This window comes from Lontra canadensis, unplaced genomic scaffold (assembly GCF_010015895.1).
Source record: "Lontra canadensis isolate GAN:19392208 unplaced genomic scaffold, GSC_riverotter_1.0 scaffold69, whole genome shotgun sequence".
Classification (NCBI taxonomy): Eukaryota; Metazoa; Chordata; class Mammalia; order Carnivora; family Mustelidae; genus Lontra; species Lontra canadensis.
Window position 1 is genome coordinate 3296887 of NW_022631063.1, and position 21603 is coordinate 3318489.

The following is a 21603-nucleotide window of genomic DNA, read 5'->3' on the forward strand; positions in this document are numbered from 1 at the left end:
TTAGTAGAGGGCAGCATTCCCATAATTTGTGGCCTTGACATTTTCAGAAGATAAATTTGTTCTAAATGCATTCCATGTCCATCTTATGCTTCCGATTCCTGTGCTACCTTCATTGATTCTCTGTACTATCACAGAACGCTTTTTTGTTTATATAGCCAGAAATCGTACACTGCTTCCGGTATATATTTGCTTATGAGTTGTGTTCATGCTCCCTGTCTGTCTTTATTGGGATTTGTAAGTATCGGTGTTCATAGGATCTTTCTTTTACTTTTGAAATATCTTCTATATCTGTGTATCTCTCCATTTATCTACCTATCTCTTATCTATCTACAAATACTGTAAAATGAACTACATATAACATATGTATATACTGATTCTGTTTTTAGTATTAAAACTGTGTCTGCCACCTAATTTCTCTCTGCTCTCTCTGTGGTTCACTCAACACAGGCCTCCCAGCTGCTCCTTCAGCATTCCAGGCATACTGCTTTGCCAGGGCCTTACATTTGGCTCTTCCATGAGTCTGGGATACTCTTCAATGAGATAATCTCTTCCTTTGCCTCCTTACAAATCTTTGCTTAAATGTCTCCTTTACTTCCCCAACCACCCTATTTAAAATTTTTACATCCACTTAGTGCTCCTGATCCCCTTTTCATGATTTGCTTATTTTTTCCCATAGCACTTATCACCCTCTAACATAGTCTGTAACTTATTTATCTTATTTATTGTCTGTCTTCTTCTTTAGTATAAATTTCCATGAGGTCAGTGAATTGTATCCTTCTTTGGTTCACAAAGTATTTTCATTTTTTAGAACTACTTCTGCCACATAGTAGGTGTTCATTAAATATTTGTTGATTGGCTGAATGAACTAATCCAATTTCTATTTGAGTGTGGTAATGAAACAAGGATGGAAACAATACTGTTTTAAAAAATATGCTTAAATTTGCAAAATATGCAAAAATATAAGCTTATAAATATGCTTATGTAAATATTGCTACTGTGCATACACCTTTGTGGTAATTGCAACTACTCAAAAGTTTTTAGTTTCCCTCATCTGGAATCATTCATCAATTTTAACTTAATAAGAGCTTTATTATTTGTCATATAAGGTTTCTATATATTGCTTAATCTTTCACAACTCTTTAAGGTAGACAGTATTACCCCTATTACAGAAATCTTACAAAAATACAAGTTACTTGAGTAGGGTCACAGAACTCACTTGGGAGTTGAGATATGAACACAAGCTTTTATGATGTCAGTCATTATGGTATAATGTCAAATACTCTTAATCCTAATGACTCTTATAGTCCTAATAATGCTAAAATCAAGGTGACAAAAAAATCTGGTCAGAGAAACTAACTTGCCCAGTAGAGATTCCAGTTAATCCCAAATGTGTTGTATTTATCTAAACCATACTTTATATTTGTTTTATGCAAGATAATAATCGGACCTTTTGATATTGGCATTATCTGGAGGAAAATGGTTTTTATCTTTCAACTTCTCATGTGTGCACATCTATTTTGTCCTACTATGAGAATTCAGGTTATTAATGTGGAGTTTATTTATTTTTTAAAATTTTATTTACATATTCAATACAAATGATAAACACTCATTGATACCTTGCATATGCTCCTTCCTCCCAACCAAGAGCTAAACACTATGCTGAATTTGTGCTTATCACTCCAATTTTTAAAAAGGTTTTTGTTCTTTATAAGAAGGATATCATACCTCTTGGTTGATATATAGTTTTTTGCTTTATCTTAATTATATAGTATCCCTCAAAGCATTATTTTTAGGGTATAATTCTGACCCAGATTAATATGATTAGAAGAGTTAATAATTCATAGCACATGAAATTCTAGTGGAACCAAATAGTGTTCAAAGTCAAAACTTTACTTATCACAGAGTTCATAATTATTTATTCTTTACATTATGTAACCCATAAAATGTATTAACAAACAAAGTTAAAACTCCTTTCCCTCTTTCACTTGAAAATATGCTGAAGAACTATGTAGTTGGCATTAAGTCAGAGCAAAAATAGACTGTGTTCAGTTTAGGTCTCTTCCAAGAGCATTTAGGTCATCATTTCATTCTGATGTCTCTTAGAGTGACACCATGTCAGCATAATGGAGACTTATGACAGCATGGTTCACATATCAAAAGATCAAGGCAAAATCCAGAGACTTTTTTTTTTTAATTCATGCATATGTGGCAATTACAACTCAGACAATAAAGGCAGACACCCATATGCAGAGATACTAAGTTCATTTGAGGTCTCAAAATGAAAAAGGTAAACAGGAGATTGCAAAACTCTCACTGAGTTCCAATAGCTAAGTTTTACTCCCCTCACCCCCCAAAAACTGAAAATTAAGAAACATGGTCTCAAAATAGTGTTGTTTAAAGCTGATTGCCTTAAAAGTTATTAATGGTTTAAAAGTCTCTTTTAAAGACAGCTTATGATACAAATTAAAGAATCATGTTAAATGGTAGTTCCCCGTCCCTCATTTATATCAGATATTATAAAAATATACCAAAACAATATACAGTAATTACAAAGCAATAGCAATGACAGAACAAACTGGAGCTCTTCGAAGAAAACCGTACCTGATGAGGGGAGTAGAATTTCTTGTCACTAGTCAGTCGGTTTCCATCCATGGAGAAAAGGAAGCTTCTTCTTTTGACACTGTCCTCAGATTCAGATTTGGGAAACCTGTCTCCCTCTCCTTTGTTGTTTCCTTCAAAATGCTCCCTTTGTCGTCTTTTCTTCCTTCGGTTCCTCCACTCCTTAGCACTTTTAGAACTTAACTTTGATGCTTCTGAAGAACTTTCCAGGAGCTCTCCTAAGCCACCTATTCCACTGAAATCTCTTGAAGCAGCTGATGCTGCTGCAACTGCCTGTTTAAGACAAAGCCAGGCACTGTTTACACCAAGTCCTTTTAGAAACAGTCAACTGTGGTACAAATGTTGTCATTAAGACTGTGAACAGTAGGTAAACATGGTGCCTTCTGGTCACTTCATTGTGTCTTAGAGAGTTTACTTAATAACGACAATTTAAAACAGTATAAAGCAATATGCTAACCTATGCATTAAGGCAAGAAAAGTCTGGTTTAGCACATCTCTTGGAGAAGCTTAAAAAAAAACAACTCTTTTGAGATTAGCTTCATTTTCAAGAAAAGTTGCTCTCTTAAAAATATCTTCTACATTTTAAAAACAAATGTTCTCTTAGTGGTGGTTGCTGGTCTGATTACTGTTCCAATTCCATCCCAACAACTGAGTGGTATATTTTTCCTTCTAAATCTAGGTCTAAGACTTTCTCTTTTCCCTTTTTGTGAACTCAAAGAATTTAAAGTGTCTACTATTTTACCAGTAGATAGAAGTAGTGGGAATATATTGGCTCATTTGACCTCTTCTTCCATTTGAATTCCCTTAGTATTGTCATTCACATCCCTGGGGTTATGTTAATCCCAGAGATGAACATGATTAATTTATTACATTGCATGTTTAGCTTTAATTTTTTAATGTTTACAAAATATCTATTATTATTGTAAATAACAAATGATTAACATATCAATCAATAAGTACCTGAAATAATCATTTAAGGGATTATGAGATTTTCTTTAAATATTTTCTTTTTATGTTTCAGCACTAAGTATATTTTATCATTTTGAATTTTTGTATATACTGAAGAAACAACCATTTCTAAGATGAAGTACGGCAGGTTGTTTTGTAATGAATAGTATTTTTAGACTGGAAGTGATCTAACCATGACTAGAGGATATGAAACAGTGATATAATTCCTATCAAAGCTGAGTTCTCATTAAGCATATTCCTGTTTTTAAATATAATCATGGAAGTGGAAATGAATTAATTATGAGAATACTGTTTCAACTCTTTACATATGTCATTACTAAATACAGACAGCTCTAATTTATCTACCCACTTTATTTTATTTTCTCCACTAGATATATGCTAGGTAGGAATTTTGTCAAATGGGTTTGTACATATTGTCTAGTATGTCACCTGACATAAAAAGTGTCCAGTGAATGTTTAGTGAATAAAAATGAAAAAGGCATTATGCTGTCAATTGTCTCAAACACTGGGATGGCGTTGGGGAAGAAGACCTATATAGACTTGAATTTTCAAGGTTTCATAAAAGACTCTGTGTCAGAATGGTCTGTATAACAGAAACATTTTAGGAAAGAAGATAAAACTATATATAATGAGCTTGACAACACATGCTTTTTGTTTTTTTCTTCCTGAGGAGAAGTAAACCCTCCACAGTAGCTTCCATTTCTGAATCTCATCTCAACTATAATTACAAAGAAAAAAAAAAAGTTTTAGACTAAAGGTACTATAAATACAAATTCTCTAAGATTATTGTGATCCCAGAGATGGGAACCATAGTACTACATAAGTAATAAATATGTGTGTTGGGCTAAGCAATGTAAAGTGTACATAAAACATAAAACAGATATTTGTTCATATTGAATACTATATTCAATTTAAGACTCAGTATAGGACTATGCCTAGCAATTAAATGGAACAGTAATTCAGAATTTGGATATTTATGGAATTACATACAGTCAGATAACCAGATATTTTTTATTGAACTCTTGATTGTTAATATCATTTTTAATGTCAGTAATGGAAGATAAATATTAAAGGCCTTTTGTCAAATGAGGCTAATGTAAATATATATAAAATAAAGTGAATAAATGAGGCACTTATTTGTAGCAAGTTAAATATAGTTGCTTAGTACTTAATACATAAAAAATACATAATATATAGCACTTATTGAAAGAATGAATATACATATATTTATTTTTATCCAAATAAAGTTCTTAATTCTTCTTTCCACTTTGTATACACAGTAACACAGTGCAATGCATAGTGTTAATCATCTATTGACTTGTTTGTAGTTAGAAACAAAGGAAGTGGTGGTAATATTCCTTTGCCGTAATCCTGAAACTCTTGTTCATTTAAATCACTTCCGGAATTTGTTTTGCATAAGACATGATTTCCCTACCTATTTTGGATAACAGTTCAAATAACTCAGAACTAAAGCATTTCTAAGGCAACAATGGTAACCTCCCGACACAACACATTTTCTGTGTCACATATCAACTCAATCTGTCACTTGTTCCACTGCCAGTGATTTGCCAATTCCCTCAAAGGCAGATGTTTCCTGTCATCTCTTATGTCTGTACCTGTTTCTACCCATCTCTGTGACAAGACCAATGTTCTGCTTACTTAGACTAAGAGTATTGCTTTCACTGGCTTGATGAATTGCTCTTTTAAAAAAAAAAATTATTTATGTGACAGAGGGAGAGCACAAGCAGGGGGAGCAGCAGAGGGAGAGGGAGAAGCAGACTCCCCACTGAGCAGGGAGCTCAATGCGGGGCTTGATCTCAGGACCCTGGGACCGTGACCTAAGCTGAAGGCAGACCCTTAACTAACCGAGCCACCCAGATGCCTCTTGATGAATTCCTCTCGTAACAAATAACAAATATATGCTTAATATTTACTCAAGGAGTAACATTTAGCTCTCCTTATAACATTTCTGTGTGTTTCAACATAAGTTCTATAACTCACTGTATGTGTGTGTCCTTAAGAAATAAATCCACATGACTGCTTCTAATTATACTTCACTTTAAACATAAATCCAGTTTAACAAACCTGTTCAAAATTACAAGACATTAACTATAATACCTGTTTCAGTTTTGCTTCTAATTATATTGGCTCTCTTAAATGCCAATATTTCTAATTTTGTCCCAAAGCTTACTATAAAATTCTTCCTATCAGACCTATATAAACTGCTATGGGATATGTTGTGTTAGGCCCCATTAACGAATTAAAGATCACAAATTAAATGCAAAACACGGTTATGATGATTCAGTATAAAACATTTTTTTTTGTTGTTGGGTTTTGTCTTCAGTCATCCTTTAAAGTTACACTTGACTTGTGAGTTCACTGAGCTTACTGTTACTTTTTCATGTCTAAACAATGACTAGCTTTAGGAGGCCCTTCAACAGATACTAAATGAAAATGGAAGTGATGCTAGGTTTCATGAAGTCATTGGCTAGATGGTACCTTTGAAGAGTGACAAGTGGTTAGTAAGATGTAAGTTATGGTGGAGCACCGATGATCTCATGGGTAGACTACATCTCCTTCTCTGTCTGCTTCCAACACCTTCCTCTGTTTCAATATTGGTTACTTACTGGGCATTGTTATCTGTGTTCTCAGTAAGGAGGTAAAATTGGATTGGTATTGTGTCATCTCAGTCCAAATTAAAACACTGGGATCAGTCACCCTAGGATCAGCATAAATTTTTGTACATAGGAAGCTAAAGCTGAGCCAAATCATGATTTGATCACTGGAATCCAATAATTGATTTTTAAGTGAAAAGAATGCACATTTTTTAGTTGACCTAATTAGGATATAGATAATTAGATTCTTTAAACTTCTAATAGACATTGTGCACTTTTACTTCTAAATTTAAAATCTTCTACTCTTTTAATTGATGCTATATTTTACCCAAAAGTGGCTGAATTTCAGAATGTATTCCTACTCTTGTACTATAGTATTTTTCAAGCACATTGCTGTTTCTTTTTATAATTGATAATAGAATAATCCAATGCTTTAAAATACATTTATATACAACCTACAAATATTATTTCCTATATTTATTTAAAACTTTGAAATAATTAGTCCTGTAAATAGCTAATGCACTTCATTATCTTACAAATGTGTTTTATTTATAGTGATCTGAAATAAACTTTTAAGTACTTGAAATATAGTAGAACTTTCTGCCAAGCATGAGGTATATTTTATGAGGTTTTTAAGTATCACCAAACATATTTAAAGCTTTTCTTGTAAAATCACTAAACTATAACCATGATATTACTCTGTACCCGGTGGTAAGATGAAAATAGCAAAGCCAGTATGTTTAACAAATGCCAAGAATATGGCTGGACTGTGTAACCAGCTAAACAATTCATTGTCAAATCCCTGTCTCACCAAAAAATGCCTCAGAAAAAAAAGGACTTAATACTATATGTTGTGCATCTTAAGAGTAACTCAGAATTATTAAAAACTTAAATTTTGACTCTACCCATTGAATCTACAAATCTACTGTAATTCAAATAATGCTTTAAATGACCTGTCCATCTGAAAAAAAAAATCACTATCAAAAAGTCACTATGTACAAAAGTTATTTGGACTACTGCTTCTGGCTAAGATAGATTTGCTCTCCATCCTGAAACAACCACTAAAATGGACAAAATGTATATAACACTGGTTTTGAAGACACATCATTAATGGGACACAGGGTAGAGTGTTCAAAAGCATCTTCACTCAGTGGTAGGGAACAGTGAGCCTTAGACTAGATGCTCTACAAGTCCTACCTAACAAATCTTCAAAGGTTTCAAGATGGAAAAGAAGCTGTTTTTAAGTAATGTAACTAATGTCCCCAAATAAAGATCAAGAATCTTTATAGGAAGACAAACATATCCAGCACTCCAAAAAAGGTAAAATTAACAGTGTCTGGAATTCAATTGAAAATTGTCAGGAATGAAAAAAAAAAAAAAGAAGAAAAAGAAGAAGAAGAAAAAAGAAAGAAAGATCCGGAACATATGACCATTAATGAAGAAAAAATTTAAAACTGATCAAGATCTGACACAGATGTTAGAATTAGAAGAAAAGGGCTTTAAGGACTTTAAATAGTTACCATATTGTGTATGTTCAAAATATTAGAGACATGGGGAATATAAAAGAAATATAGGTAAAGGTTTTAGAGATGAAAATTACAAAAACTGAGATGAAAAATGCACTTTATGGGATTAGTGGTATAGCAGACACTACAGAAGAAAACATGGTAAACTTGAAGACATAGCAATGGAAACTAATGGAACTGATATTGACAAGGTGACTCCAGAAGTCCCATGAAGCTGCAAAGGACTTAGAATAGTTAAAACAGCTTTGGGAAAAAAATTGGAGAGCTATAATATCTGATTTCAGGATTTATTAAACAGCTACAGTAATAAAGAGAATGTGTATTCCTGTAAAGAGAAACAAATCAATTGGACAGAATAGAATCTAGAAATAGTCTCATTCACATCTGGACAACTTTTTTGACAAGGTTCAGAGGCAATTTAGTGGAGAAAGAATATTTTGTTCAACAAATGGTGCTACCCTAGTCAGAATGGCTAAAATTTACAAGTCAGGAAATGACAGATGTTGGTGAGGATGCAGAGAAAGGGGAACCCTCTTACACTCTTGGTGAGAATGCAACCTGGTGCAGCCACTCTGGAGAACAGTATGGAGGTTCCTCAAAAAGTTGGAAATAGAACTACCCTACAATCCAGCAATTGCACTACTAGGTATTTACCCTAAAGATACAAATGCAGTGATCTGAAGGGGCACCTGCTCCTCAATGTTTATAGCAGCAATGTCCGCAATAGCCAAACTCTGGAAAGAGCCCAGATGTCCATAGACAGATGAATGGATAAAGAAAATGTGGTATGTATATACAATGCAATACTACTCAGCCATTAAAAAAAAAAAAAAAAAAAAAGAGAAAGAAAGAAGTCTTGCCATTTCCAAGTGGGTGGAACTAGAGGGTATTATGCTAGTGAAAATGTCAATCAGAGAAAGACAATTATCATATGATCTCACTGATATGTGGAACTTAGGATCATAGGGGAAGAGAGGAAAAAATAAAACAAGATGAAATCAGAGAGGGAGACAAACCATAAGAAACTCTTAATCATAGGAAACAGACTGAAGGTTGCTGGAGGGGGGCGGTAGGGGATGGGGTAATTGGGTGATGGACTTTAAGTAGGGCATGTGATGTTATAAGCACTGGGTATTATATAAGGCTGATGAATCACTGACCTGTACCTCTGAAACCAAAAATACATTATATGTTAACTAATTGAATTTAAATTTAAAAAAGAGAAAAACAACAGCAAGAAAAACAAATGGTGCTGCAATAATTAGATATGCAAAAGAAAAAAATCTCAACATATAAATTACAACTTACACAAAAATTAGCATAAGAGAGGTCATTGGCCTAAGTATAAAACATGAAACTATAAAGCTCCTAGGAAGAAGAATAGGAAATCTTGATGTAGATTTGGCAAAAATATCTTAGACACAACACCAAAAGCATGACCAAACAAACAAAACAACTTGGTAAAGTATACTTCATCCAGATTTAATTTTTATCTAAAAATTGTATTAGAATGAAAAGACAAGTTAAGGATTAGGAGAAAATATCTGCAAAGCATATATATCATTAAGGACTAAAGAACTTATTCCCAGGATATATATAGAGACTGCTTGAAACTCAAAAAACAAAAAGCCCAGTTTAAAAAACAAATGGGCAAAAGATTTAAACAACCACTTCACAGTAGAAGCTATACAGATAGAAAATAAGAACGTGAAAATATGCTCAAAATCATTAGTCATTAAGAAAATGCAGAATAAAGTGATGAGGTACTTAGTAGAATGGCTAATAAGACTAACCATAACCAAGTACTGGTAAAAATGTGGAGAAACTCTTACTACCATGTATCATATTTTACTGTCTTCTCATGACTATTTACTTATTTATTTATTTTCCTTTTAAGCAGATACTATCCTGTCTCTTCCCTCAAGACATGGATGGCCCATTCACCATGCCCTGAGTTCAAATAACCTATCAATATTAATGAGAATTTAAAGTTGTCATTTAATGCAGATGCTTTCCTGATATCCTGATAGGGGCTGTAGCAAATACCTTTTATGCTGCAGAAAACCCAAAGAGTGGTTAAGAATAGGTATACATAAAGTTTTCTTGTTAATATTTGAGAAAAATTAAATTCAGAATAAAACCTTAAATGTTATAATTAGGGGTGAAACATGAGTAGTTGGAAATATCAGTTATGTACCTTTTCACATTAAACTGAATGTCAGATTCTCCCCTCAGGTTTCATGATACACTTTCATAGTCCACCTTATCCTGAATGTGTTTTCTACCCCAAAGTAACTTCTTTATATATAATGTCAAAAAATTCCTTTGATTTCAATTTCAGAAACAGTTTTAGGTTTGAATAGCTTTCTCTTATTTCTAATGCTAGTGCTTGTATACCAAATGAAAAGCTGGTTCCAGTTTGACCTCTATGCTACAACAATATTCTTAAAACTTACAGTAGTAATAACAATACTGATAAAACTTTGCTTATTATCACTCAGTACCTGAGCTTCTTCCTGTTGCTTTTTAAGTTGTTCCAGCATTTGCTGGAATTCAGCCTCTTTCTGTTCTGCTTCTTCCAAGGTGGCCTGATTCTGTTCTTCATAGGCCATGGCCACCACAGCCAGGATCAAATTCACCAAATAGAAAGATCCCAAGAAAATCACCAGGACAAAAAATATCATGTATGTTTTTCCAGCAGCACGTAACGTCTAGGGAAACAAAGGATAATTTCATGAGTATTTTCTATAATGTCCCCAAATTTCATGAGTATTTTCTATAATATCCTTTGATTTCCATAATTAGATAGTGAGGAGGTGAATACTTTTTAGCATCCATTGTATTTTGGCCAATATTTGTTTGGTATTAAAGTGAACACATGTAAGTGCACACGTGCACACACACATATACACAAATAATATTTAAATTACCTGATGCTTAACTATAGTGTCATTTGATACAAACATACACTTTTCAGATGAGTATATGTTGGATATATATATGCAAAACCTCACTCAAATCTTAGAGTCCATAATGGGGGGCACTATTAATAAATAAGAACACTATCTTTAATTCCTTTCCATGGAGTTCTCTTTCCATGGCAGCCTATTCTCTACATCTTTCAACATCTTTCTTTCCCCTTTTCCTAGCTCCAATTAACCATGGGTTTAACTTGAAATTTTTTATATAATTGATTTTTAAAATATTTCACATGCTCTTTTTATAACTACAAATAGATTATGAACTAAAGCCTTGAACAATCTTGGCATCATCCATTCTTCCTAGCAGAATGTCCTTCATATAAAAAGTTTTTATTGTACCATGTACTGACTGAATGATCATTTGGGATTGTAGGCATACATGCTTTGTACTGGACACTCCTCTGTATTCTACAGTGTTATTAATAATATTGATACTTGTAGGTTCATATATGTTCATAAAATTAAATCTCATATGTGTTAATTTGAGCCTTACTGCTGTGGTCTGAATGCTTGTGTCTTCCCCAAATTGCTAAGTTGAAAATCTAATGCCCAGTGTGATAGAAGGTGGGACCTTTGGGAGGTGATTAGATGGTGAAGGTGGAGCTGTCATGAATGGGATTAGCCCTTTCTATGCAGGTGATGACATAGAAAGATGACAGTTTATGAACTAAAAAGGGGCTTTTGCCAGAATGAAGCAAGGCTGGCATCTAGATCTTAAACATCCCAGTCTCTAGAACTGTAAGCAATACACTTCTGTTATTTATAAGCTATCCAGGCTGTGGTATATTGTTGTAGCAGCCCTAATGGACAGGACACTTACCAGTTGGTAAAGGTTCTCCCAGTAGTCTTGAGTCATGAGTCGAAATAGGGACAAGAAAGCCCAACTAAAGGTATCAAAGCTTGTGTATCCATAGTTGGGGTTTCGACCAGCTTTCACACAGATGTATCCTTCTGGACACTGGCTATAAGAGAGAGAAATGGTGCTAGTGTCAGGTTGGCAATTACAGCTATTTCAATCGATGTTGATTTATAGGAATTGTCAAAACACAGGGTTGCTGTCTATGATGGATTTTCTCACGTTCATTTCCAGAGCACTTTAGGTAATTGGTTACAGTGATACTGTTATTAGATGAAATTTATTAGGAAAACCAATAGAAAACTGGGATGCAAGGAGTCAGATTTGCAGACATTTAGAACGGCAAAGAGGCAGCAACACATACTTTTACCTCTGAGATCATCAGTGTTCTGCTCTATACAAAGTTGCAAGAATCAATAATTAAAAAGGAAAGGCCAGGAAACAAAGGATAGGGGACCACTTAATGAGCTATTTCAGTAGGCACTTCTGTAGAATTTTATAAAATAAAGCTTATATTTTAGAGTAATTTGAGATTTACAGAAAAATTACAAAGAGGGCCCAGAATAAATGCCCTGCTTCCATGCCCAGTTTCCTCTCTTGTTAATATATTAGTATGGTACATTTCAGTCAATACTGATACATTATTATTAACCAAAGCCCATACTTCATTCAGATTTCCTCAGTTTTTCCTTAATATCCTATTATGTTTCAAGATCCCATTCAGGATACTACATTACATTTAGTCACCATGTCACTTTAGGTTCCTTCTGATAAAGTTTTTCAGACTTTCCTCGTTTTTGATTATCTTGATAGTTTTGAGGAATATTTTCAGGTATTTTGAAGAATGTCTTTCAATTGGGATTTGTCTGACATTTTTCTCATAATTAGATTGGGAATGGATTTGGGGGGAGGTAAAATACCGTTATTGTCACATCATATCAAGGGTACATAGGATGAATATGACTTATCACTGTTGATACTAACTTTCATCACTTGAGTATAATGTTTGTCAGGTTTTCCCACTGTACATTTACTCTTTCTTTTTTTTTCCGTAGTGGATTCTTTGAAATAAAGTCACTATGTGCAGCCCACATATTAGGAACAGGGAGTTATGAGCCACCTTCTTAAGAGTAGAGCATGTACACAAATTACTTGGAATTCTTTTGCATGGGGGATTTGTCTATTATCTCTCATTTATTTATTTATCTATTATTCAATCATTTCTTTATATGAGTAGGTACTTAAGATATTCATTTCATACTTTGAATTCCAATTTAATTGTTTTATTTATTTTATTGCTTAAATTGTCCCTGTTTTGGCCATTGGGAGCTTTTTCATTGACTCCAGTATCTCTTTGATGTAACCCCATGGTTCTGTGTGTTTTGTTTTTATTTGTTTTTTTAACACTTTCTTACTCTGTGGCACTACAAGATGCTTTAGACTCATCTTTTATATTTCCTGCTCTAGAATCAGTGATTTCTCCAAGTCCTTGTTCTTTTATTGGAGAACAGTATTAGAACCCAGGACAAGTGTGTGTGTGTGTGTATGTGTATACACATATATCTCCTTGCTTTGTCAATTGAGTGCCTAGAAGCAATGACACTGCCTTAGCAATAAACATAGCACCTAGATCTGGTTTCTAATAACAAGTATGTGTATATATGTATATGAATATGTGTATGTATATGTAAATATTTGTGCCTCTATTAAGCTAAATAGGAAGTCATACTGTCTCCAACCCTATTTCATTACCATGATACCATTCTAGACTCCCACCTTTGCTTATCTGTAACTTCTTAGTCCAGAAGTGACTGGCTTCTATCATCTACTATTTATGCTTAATTGTTCAATACTAGCATACATGCATAGTTGTTTCAGGATTGTTAATCCATACTAGCATGGGAAGAAAACTTTATCAACTAGAGTACAGTTGTGTTTGTTTGTTTGTTTGTTTGTTTGTTTCCTTTGCCTTATAGACTCCACTCATTTCCAAAGTGGTTTAGATCAACACTTATTCTCATACTTCTTCAGTAAGGTTATCTTATACATTATAAATAATTTTGTATCCCTTTGTTGCATTCTGTATTTCAACTGGGGATATTCCAACCATACAGTGTTGTGGATTATTATTTTTTTTTGCATACATTGTTAACTCTTTGTGCTGTTAAGTTCTATGAGTTTTGACAAATGCTTAATGCTCATCAATACAGAATCATACAGAAGTTTCTCCACCCTAAAGAATCCCCCATGCATCACCCAGTCAACCTCCTACCTTGAACCCTTGAAAAACACTGATTTTTTTTTTTATCATTTCTACTGTTTATTTTTTTCAGAATGTCATGTAATTTGAATCAGACAAATATAGGTTCAGTTGGGCTTCTTTTCTTTTCATGTATTAATATGTATTTAAGGTTCATCAATGTCTTTTTGTGGCTTGATAGCTCATTTTCTTTTTATCACTGAATAATATTTCATTGGATGAATACATCACTGTTATCCATTCACCTGTTGTGGGACATCTTGATTGTTTCCAGTTTCTTGTGATTATGAATACAACTGTTATAAATACTCACATGAATGTTCAAGTTAATTGGCTAAATATCTAGTAGGCAAATTGCTGGATCATATGGTTAAACTGTATTAATTTTGCAAGAAACTGCCAAATTGTCTTCCAAAATGGTTGCACTATTTTGCATTCCCACCAGCATTGAATGAAAATTCTTGTTGTTCTGCATCCTCACCAGCAGTTGGTATTACTAGTTTCTTTGGATTTTAGCCATTCTAATAGGTATGGAGTAGTAATTCATTGTTGTTTTAGTTTTCAATTCCCTAATGACAAATGATGTTTGGCATCTTTATATATCCTTATTAGCCATCTGTATATATTCTTTTGTAGGGTGTCCAGATTTTTGCCTATTTTTAAATTGAGTTATTTGTTTTTTGTTGTTGTTGAGTTTTAAGAGTGCCTTGTATAGTTTGGCTACAAGTTTTTTTTCAGATAAATATTTTGGAAACATTTTCTCCCAACTATGGCTGTTTTTTTTTTTTTCATTCCCTTTATAGTGTCTCTGCAGAGCAGAAGTTTTTAACTTTACTTAAGTTCAGCTTAATCAATTTTTTCTTTCCTGAATTGGGCTGTTTAAAACTTATCACCAAATCTAAGTCATGTAGATTTTACTCTTTACTTTCTTAAACAAGTTTTATGGTTTTGCATTTTACATTTAGATCTATGGTTGATTTTGAGTTAGTTCTTGTGTAAGGTGTGAGATCTGTATCTAGGTTCATTTCTTTACATATGGATTTCCAATTGCTCCAGCATGATTTGTTCAAAAACTTTCCTATCTCCACTGAATTGAATTTTTGTCTGTCAAAAATTAGTTGATGATTACATTTGTGTAGGTCTACTTTTCTTGGGATGGGGTGTCTCTTCTCTTCCATTGATCTATTTATCTTCTCCTTCCCCAGTACCAAACTGTCTTGATTACTGTATACTTGTAAGAATTCTTCAAATTGGGTAGATTTCTTTAGAATTTTATTTGATATTTAACAAGAGTGGCTATTAATTTTATCATGTAAATCACCTAACCCATACTAAGTACTCAATAAATAGAAGTGATTTTTATGGTTTAATAATGATAAAGTATGCATCTTCCAGCCTTATCCAAAAATTTGTCAGGCTTTTAGATTAACTATTAATAATAAAAAATAATACCTAAAATGCAATACACACTTATGGTGGACCAGGTGCTAAACCAAGTGCTTATATGTATTAAGTAATTAATCACCAGAACAACCCTAAGAGATAATACTACTCTCGACATTTTGGAAATAAATAAACTCAGATAAAGAGAGCTTAGAACACACTTTTCTAAAGTCAGAGTTTGTAAATGGTGGAGTTAGGGATTTGAATCCAGATATATATATGAACTCTAGAATTATTGCTCTTATTCACTACATTCTCCTAACAAAGGTTAGGGAAAATATCAGGAAAACAATCCCCCCCACAAAACACCATCTCCAGGACTGATATACATTTTCAATAATACTCCTGGATCTTTATGGCTACATGAGTTTCCCATTTTCTAGGATGACTCAAAATTCTTCTGTGCAAATTCTGTGGTTTAAGAGTCAACAACTATTGCTGTCCTTGGCTTCCAAAAAAATTACACCCTGACCTAAAATCAATTTATAATACTCTTGGGAAAATATGTTAATTATGAGTGACCAGCAGGATGACTAAGACACTAAAGTGTCTCTTATTGTAGAATTTGACCAAAAATAACTATTAGGCATGCAGATTCAGACCTACATGTGCCTTTGACCTATATCTATCCCTTGGGTTTTTTGCACACGGGGTTTTCATGCTATTTCAAGAATACCTAACTCTCTCAAAAACAGTTTCCCAACTGCTGAAGATCATGTTATATTCTGGATTTTTTCCAGCCACAGCAAAACTTATCATATCAGAACATATCCACATCAATCAAAATGTTCCCTGTATTTATTAAACAGCTTTAATGGGTTTACAAAAAAGACAGACTATGGGTCTTCACACTTTGGGTTAAAAATCAGGTACATCTTAACTATGGAATTCTGGAGAAAATGTCCTCCCCCAGAGGGGTGATTTTAATGACCACAAGTTTAGAACTGATAGCAGCCCTCTAACACAGAGAAGGTACTTCCCAAGTAGGTAGCATCACTATTACATATATGTAAGAATACCCTTGTATTTTTCCCATCTGATTTTTCTCAAAGTGTTCCACATTTTTTAAAAATTATGTTTCTTACCCCGCATCTGAGCCATTTCCACAGAGTAGAGGGTCCTTTTGTCCATCCAAAACATAAAAGTGACCTATTAATATAAAGAATAAACTATTTCATTTCATATCTGTCCTACTGACATTAGGAATAAATGAGAGTTTGACTATCTCAGTTATTTCCAAAGTGGATGACAAAATGAAGTGTATTTACAAAGATTGTTTCAAGCCCACAGCCTTAGCTATTTATAGTTGATAATTCATTCAGCAACACTAAGGTTAACAATGTAGCAATATTTCTTACTGTCATCTTCAATATAATCCTTCCAGTTAAATGTACTTATTGTTATATTAACAAATATCCCATTGGAATCCATTGTGCCATTAAAGTAGGATGTGGTGTTGGTTTCAAAAGCAGAATCGCTTGGGGGCCATTGCAAACATTTATTCCTCAGGTTGCCCATGAACAGCTGCAGACCAATTAGAGCAAACACGCTCAGACAGAACACAGTCAGGATCATGACGTCGGAGAGCTTCTTCACGGACTGGATTAGGGCCCCTACAATGGTCTTTAAACCTGAGGAGAGACAAAGTAGGTCATCCAAAGAAGAGTGTCATAATCTGCAATGTCTTTTTAGTCACACACATTATCTTTTCCTGTAAATGGTTGCTTGGCTATTTAGACATGAAAGCTTTATGGATAGCCAGATGGTTTGGGAGATGGATGAAAAGCAGATTTTATTTATGAATAGTATGCTTTCTGGAGATTTAAAATGGAAGTATAAATATCTAGGCGGGAAGCTTTTTTGTGTGTGGTTTAATGTGTTGTCATGAACATCTAAAGAACTTGCAGTTATTTTTCATTTCAGATTGTGTTTCTTGAGGCATCTCCCTCCAACCCATTCTTTACACCAGCCTCCAAGTAGCAATAATTCAGAGGAGAAAAGAATTTAAAGTATTAAATATCCTAAGCCATGCTGTTCAAGAATAATCTTTTCTCCTTTATAAAAGGAGATCTATTTTCAGAATAGATCTGCAGTGAATGGTAAAACCCAACTAAGTTAGTAAAGGCATGGTAGCAAAGCTTTTTCCATATCGTAGAAGAGAAAACTTGACATCATAAATGCAAAAAGATAGAAAAAGCATGAGAGAGACAGTGCACACATGTGCACAAAACTAGTATTTTTATAGACAACTCATGCAATTCTCTGTTAAACTCAAAGGCTGACTTTACAAATAAACGTGTAATTTCTAAAATTTTAGGAACTGAACTGCTTTGAAACATCATTTGGCATTCTTGAAGTTGACAAACAAGAATAATAAACAAGTCTAATGATCTAAGTGTGATTTGAACCTAAATATTATTACGGTGCATTTAAAGTCAGCCCCAGTGTTTAACCTATCTCTCACCTGGAATGACTGAAATTGTTTTCAGTGCTCGGAGAACTCTGAATGTTCTCAGTGCTGAGACATTGCCCAGGTCCACAAACTCTGTCACGTATCTGTAATAGGGAGTTCACACACAACACAATAATACACAAGAAAAGTTGGAGATACAAGGAGCCTATCTTCTTATACCAGTTTCTTACCTGGAATTACAGAAATAGTTTTCAGAGCTCTCAAGACTCTGAAAGTTCGAAGGGCTGAAACATTGCCTAGGCTTACAAATTCTGTTACATACCTGTAGAATTAAATCAGAGTTACTGATAGTTTTTGCAAAGTTTATACTAAATAAAGAATGAAATTTGGGCTTGGTGTATAGAGCCCCTTGAGTTTAACAAATGGATTTGCTACAGACTTCAGGGTGCCATATGCTGAAAGCTGCTTTTAAGGAATAAAATTTTGTTGCCTTATTTCAATGAAATTTTCACTAATAGGAACAAGTTTGTAAGAAATCAAAGTATAGGTGAGGTATCATGCTCAATGAATACTTCATTTGGATGAAATGGAAGACAATATGGCATGACAGTAATTGTTTATTGCTCCTTTACCAGATAGATTTACCTTACTGTATGTATTGTAATGTGTATTCTCAAAATATATGAGGTGTATAGTTAATTTGGCTAATAAGCAAACTCTGCATTTAAAATATGTCACAACCACTTGGTTTGTGCTACAACTGTTTTCATTCCTTTGAGCTTAACAACTTTTCAAAAATACTCACGCCATCACAATGACACTGAAATCCAGCCAGTTCCATGGATCACGAAGGAATGTAAAATCTTCTAAGCAAAATCCTCTTGCCAAGATTTTTATAAGTGACTCAAAGGTGTAGATTCCAGTGAATGTGTACCTAGGAAGAGCATCCAAATAAAAATTAACAGTTTCATTTGAGCTGTTAATACACATGGTTTCAAATATGGCAAATGTATCCTTTTGTGTTTTTTTTTTATTTGCTAAAATCCTATTTCCTATTTCTATTTACAGAGACTTGACTATTTAATTAATTTCGTAAGCCTGAGTAAGGGGTTAAAGTGAAGAGATAGTATCTTCCCCAAAGAATCTGGTCTTGTTTAACTATTTAGACTTTAGAATAATAATTTCATGTGTTTTATGGATAATCATCAAGCATGGCCCTCTAGAGCAACACTGATTAAAATATAATACCAGCTAAATATGTAGTCTTCAAATTTTCAGTAACCAAACAAAAAAGTAAGGAAAAACAGTTGAATTTAATTTTCATATTATATTTTATTTAAACCAACGTAGCTAAAATATTATTTCAACAACTAAGACTAACCAGATTTCAGGTTTCACATGTGGCTAGTGTCTCCCTCATTAGACAATACAGCTCTATAGGTAAAAATTTCTTGGATTTATTTATTTATAATAAAATACTCCATTCAAATTTATTAATGATTAGAATTATTTTTAGGCATATTTCACATATCTAACCTAGAAAATATGCTTCCCCTTTTTATCTTTAAGGGTCAGGCATATAGTTTTAAAGTGCTTCTCTCATATATATCTATACAAGGAAAATTATAATTTATTAGTATTTTATATATGTGCATTTACAAATTACCAAAGCTCAGAGCAAAAGCAGATCTGATTCTTACCCGCATTAGCTACCATTTCTATACAATTGAGCCAAATCATTTAAACATGCTCACATTCAAATTTCAGCCTCCAAAATGGCGAAAGGCTTTTCCATTTACTGTTTGATATGTAGTGCATTTTTAGCCCTCTCTCCTTCGAGTGTTGACAATATTCTCTATTCTTCCAAAAACAGTTGAGAAAGAGTACTTGTTTTTCAACATTGTGTTCTTTTAAAAAGTGCTATTTAAGATTATCCTTCAGATTATTTCACCCCAGCCACAAAGATTTGATTTACTCTTATTAAAATTAATTGTATTTCCCACCTACTAGTATTTTATATGTGAATAAAGTTAGGAGAGTTATTTCTGCATTGTTTTCTGCAGAAATTTCTCTCAGATGAGGGAACAAAGAAATAAGAGGAAAATCTACGTAGAGATCTTCACATCAAGTTTTCCTAAGAACACCCCTCCTCCTTTTTAAAATAAGTCAGCTGATTTTTTGAGGAATAAATTTAATTGCTATTTTTACTTATTATGAAGTAGCTGACCTCTTTAGAAAAAGATATAATTTACAATGCCAAGCTTATATTTACTTGTGTTTTAGTTTGGACCTTTGTACATTACACATAATCACCATGACATTGACTTTTGGAGAGAGCTATCCTGTGAAAAGCCATAAGAGACAGCTCAATGTATGTTTTATTTATCACATTAATGGTTAATGCCCTATGGTCTATGCTTAGGCAATTCTAAGTTATCTAATATTAAAGTCCCTTCCCCTATCCCTGTTTTTGTTGATACCTATCCAAGGAAGAGTGTGCTGGAGCTTAACATGTGAGACAGAGCTTTGCCCAGAACAGGTGTTCAGAAATGCCTATTAGCAAACTAGATAGAACAAGTAAGTGAGAATTGAAGGGACCTTGATCTTTCTTACCTCTGCCTCACTAGGCTTCTGATCATACTGTTGATTCTGTCCATGTCATTCAGTTTTTTTTTTCCTGTAATTATGATGTCTGTAGATCTGTGCCTGCCTTTCATAACATGACCCTCACTATACCATATGGTCCTCAGCCTATTCTGTGCGTATCACCTCTTTGTACCAGGACTGTTTATGCTATCAGTGACCTGTTTTCATGTCATAACTGATTTCTATCTTTTTTGCACTCTTCTTTATTTGGTTTGGCTTACAAGCTATAACCACTAATTTTGGTTGTTTTCCTGCTACTTTGCTGTCAAGTGATAAATGATCCTAATAATTGTACAAAGTTTTCCCACCGAATGAAGTCAAAACCTTTTGTACGCATAAGACCATTTTCATAATGGATATAGTTATCTCTAAAAATGACCTTAAAAAGAGAAACCTGCTGAGGGACATGGTTGGCTCAGTCGATTAAGCACCTAACTCTTGATTTCTGCTCATGAGACCATGAGATTAAGCCCACATTGGGCTCTGTGCTGAATGTGGAGCCTGCTTAAGATTCTCTCCCTTTCCCTTAACCCCTCCCTTTTGCCGCCTCCAAGAAAGAAAAGAGAGAGACGTGCATATTCAAGTAATAATATCCAAATGTCCTCTTTACCTATCTTTTAATAATGTTATACAAATAAATGTGATTTGTACATGTTTAAATGTTTCAGTAATTTCTTCTAGGAAGAGTAGATACAGAGTGGCTTTATATAGGAATGTCCATTTGTTAATCCACAAATTATAAATGATAACAAAGAATTCTGTTAAATTGCTTACCTCAGCATAAGAACTGGATTCTCTACTAAAATTATTTCTAAGGAACATTTCCAAGCTACTATAAAAAAAATCTTTAATGTGTTAAACTGACAAATGATGGCTTAGAATAGTGCATTAAATCCCCAATAAAAGTCTATAAAAATATATAGAAGTGGCAATATTTGTTGTAATAACTTATCTCCTATTAGATATTACTTTTAAAAAAATATAACAATAAAAAGAACATACTAAAAACCTTTTTTACCAAATGTTATCATTGTATTATACAATACATAAATAACCTACATAACCTAAACACCTTCTGTTTCATTAAATAATATGTTTCTCTGTCATGAATAATCTCACATGTGAAAGAAAACTTGGGAAATAATGCTGTTATAATGGAGAAATTATTTAGTTAATGCAAAAATTTCCTCAGCACATTGATGTTTTGAATCAATTAGTGGCATTTTTATCCTTACATTTAAATAAAACATCTTTAGCATTAAAGGGAGACCTAAG

General features: G+C 33.4%; 1 protein-coding gene across 6 annotated transcripts in view; it reads right to left on the bottom strand.

Moving 5' to 3' along the window:
* The window catches only part of SCN3A (sodium voltage-gated channel alpha subunit 3), a 107378-nt gene that overhangs the window by 46879 nt on the left and 38896 nt on the right, over positions 1-21603 (bottom strand). For 4 of the 6 annotated variants that reach the window (XM_032880333.1, XM_032880332.1, XM_032880331.1 and 1 more), the window contains exons 6-12: positions 18488-18616; positions 17734-17825; positions 16628-16900; positions 16355-16418; positions 11531-11672; positions 10234-10440; positions 2602-2892 (exon numbers count right to left, since the gene is read on the bottom strand). In XM_032880333.1, coding sequence (XP_032736224.1) covers positions 2602-2892; positions 10234-10440; positions 11531-11672; positions 16355-16418; positions 16628-16900; positions 17734-17825; positions 18488-18616 — 1198 coding nt within the window. Of the gene's footprint in view, positions 1-2601; positions 2893-10233; positions 10441-11530; positions 11673-16354; positions 16419-16627; positions 16901-17733; positions 17826-17912; positions 18005-18487; positions 18617-21603 lie in introns of all 6 variants that reach the window. The other 2 variants (XM_032880334.1, XM_032880330.1) reach the window with 1 other exon arrangement.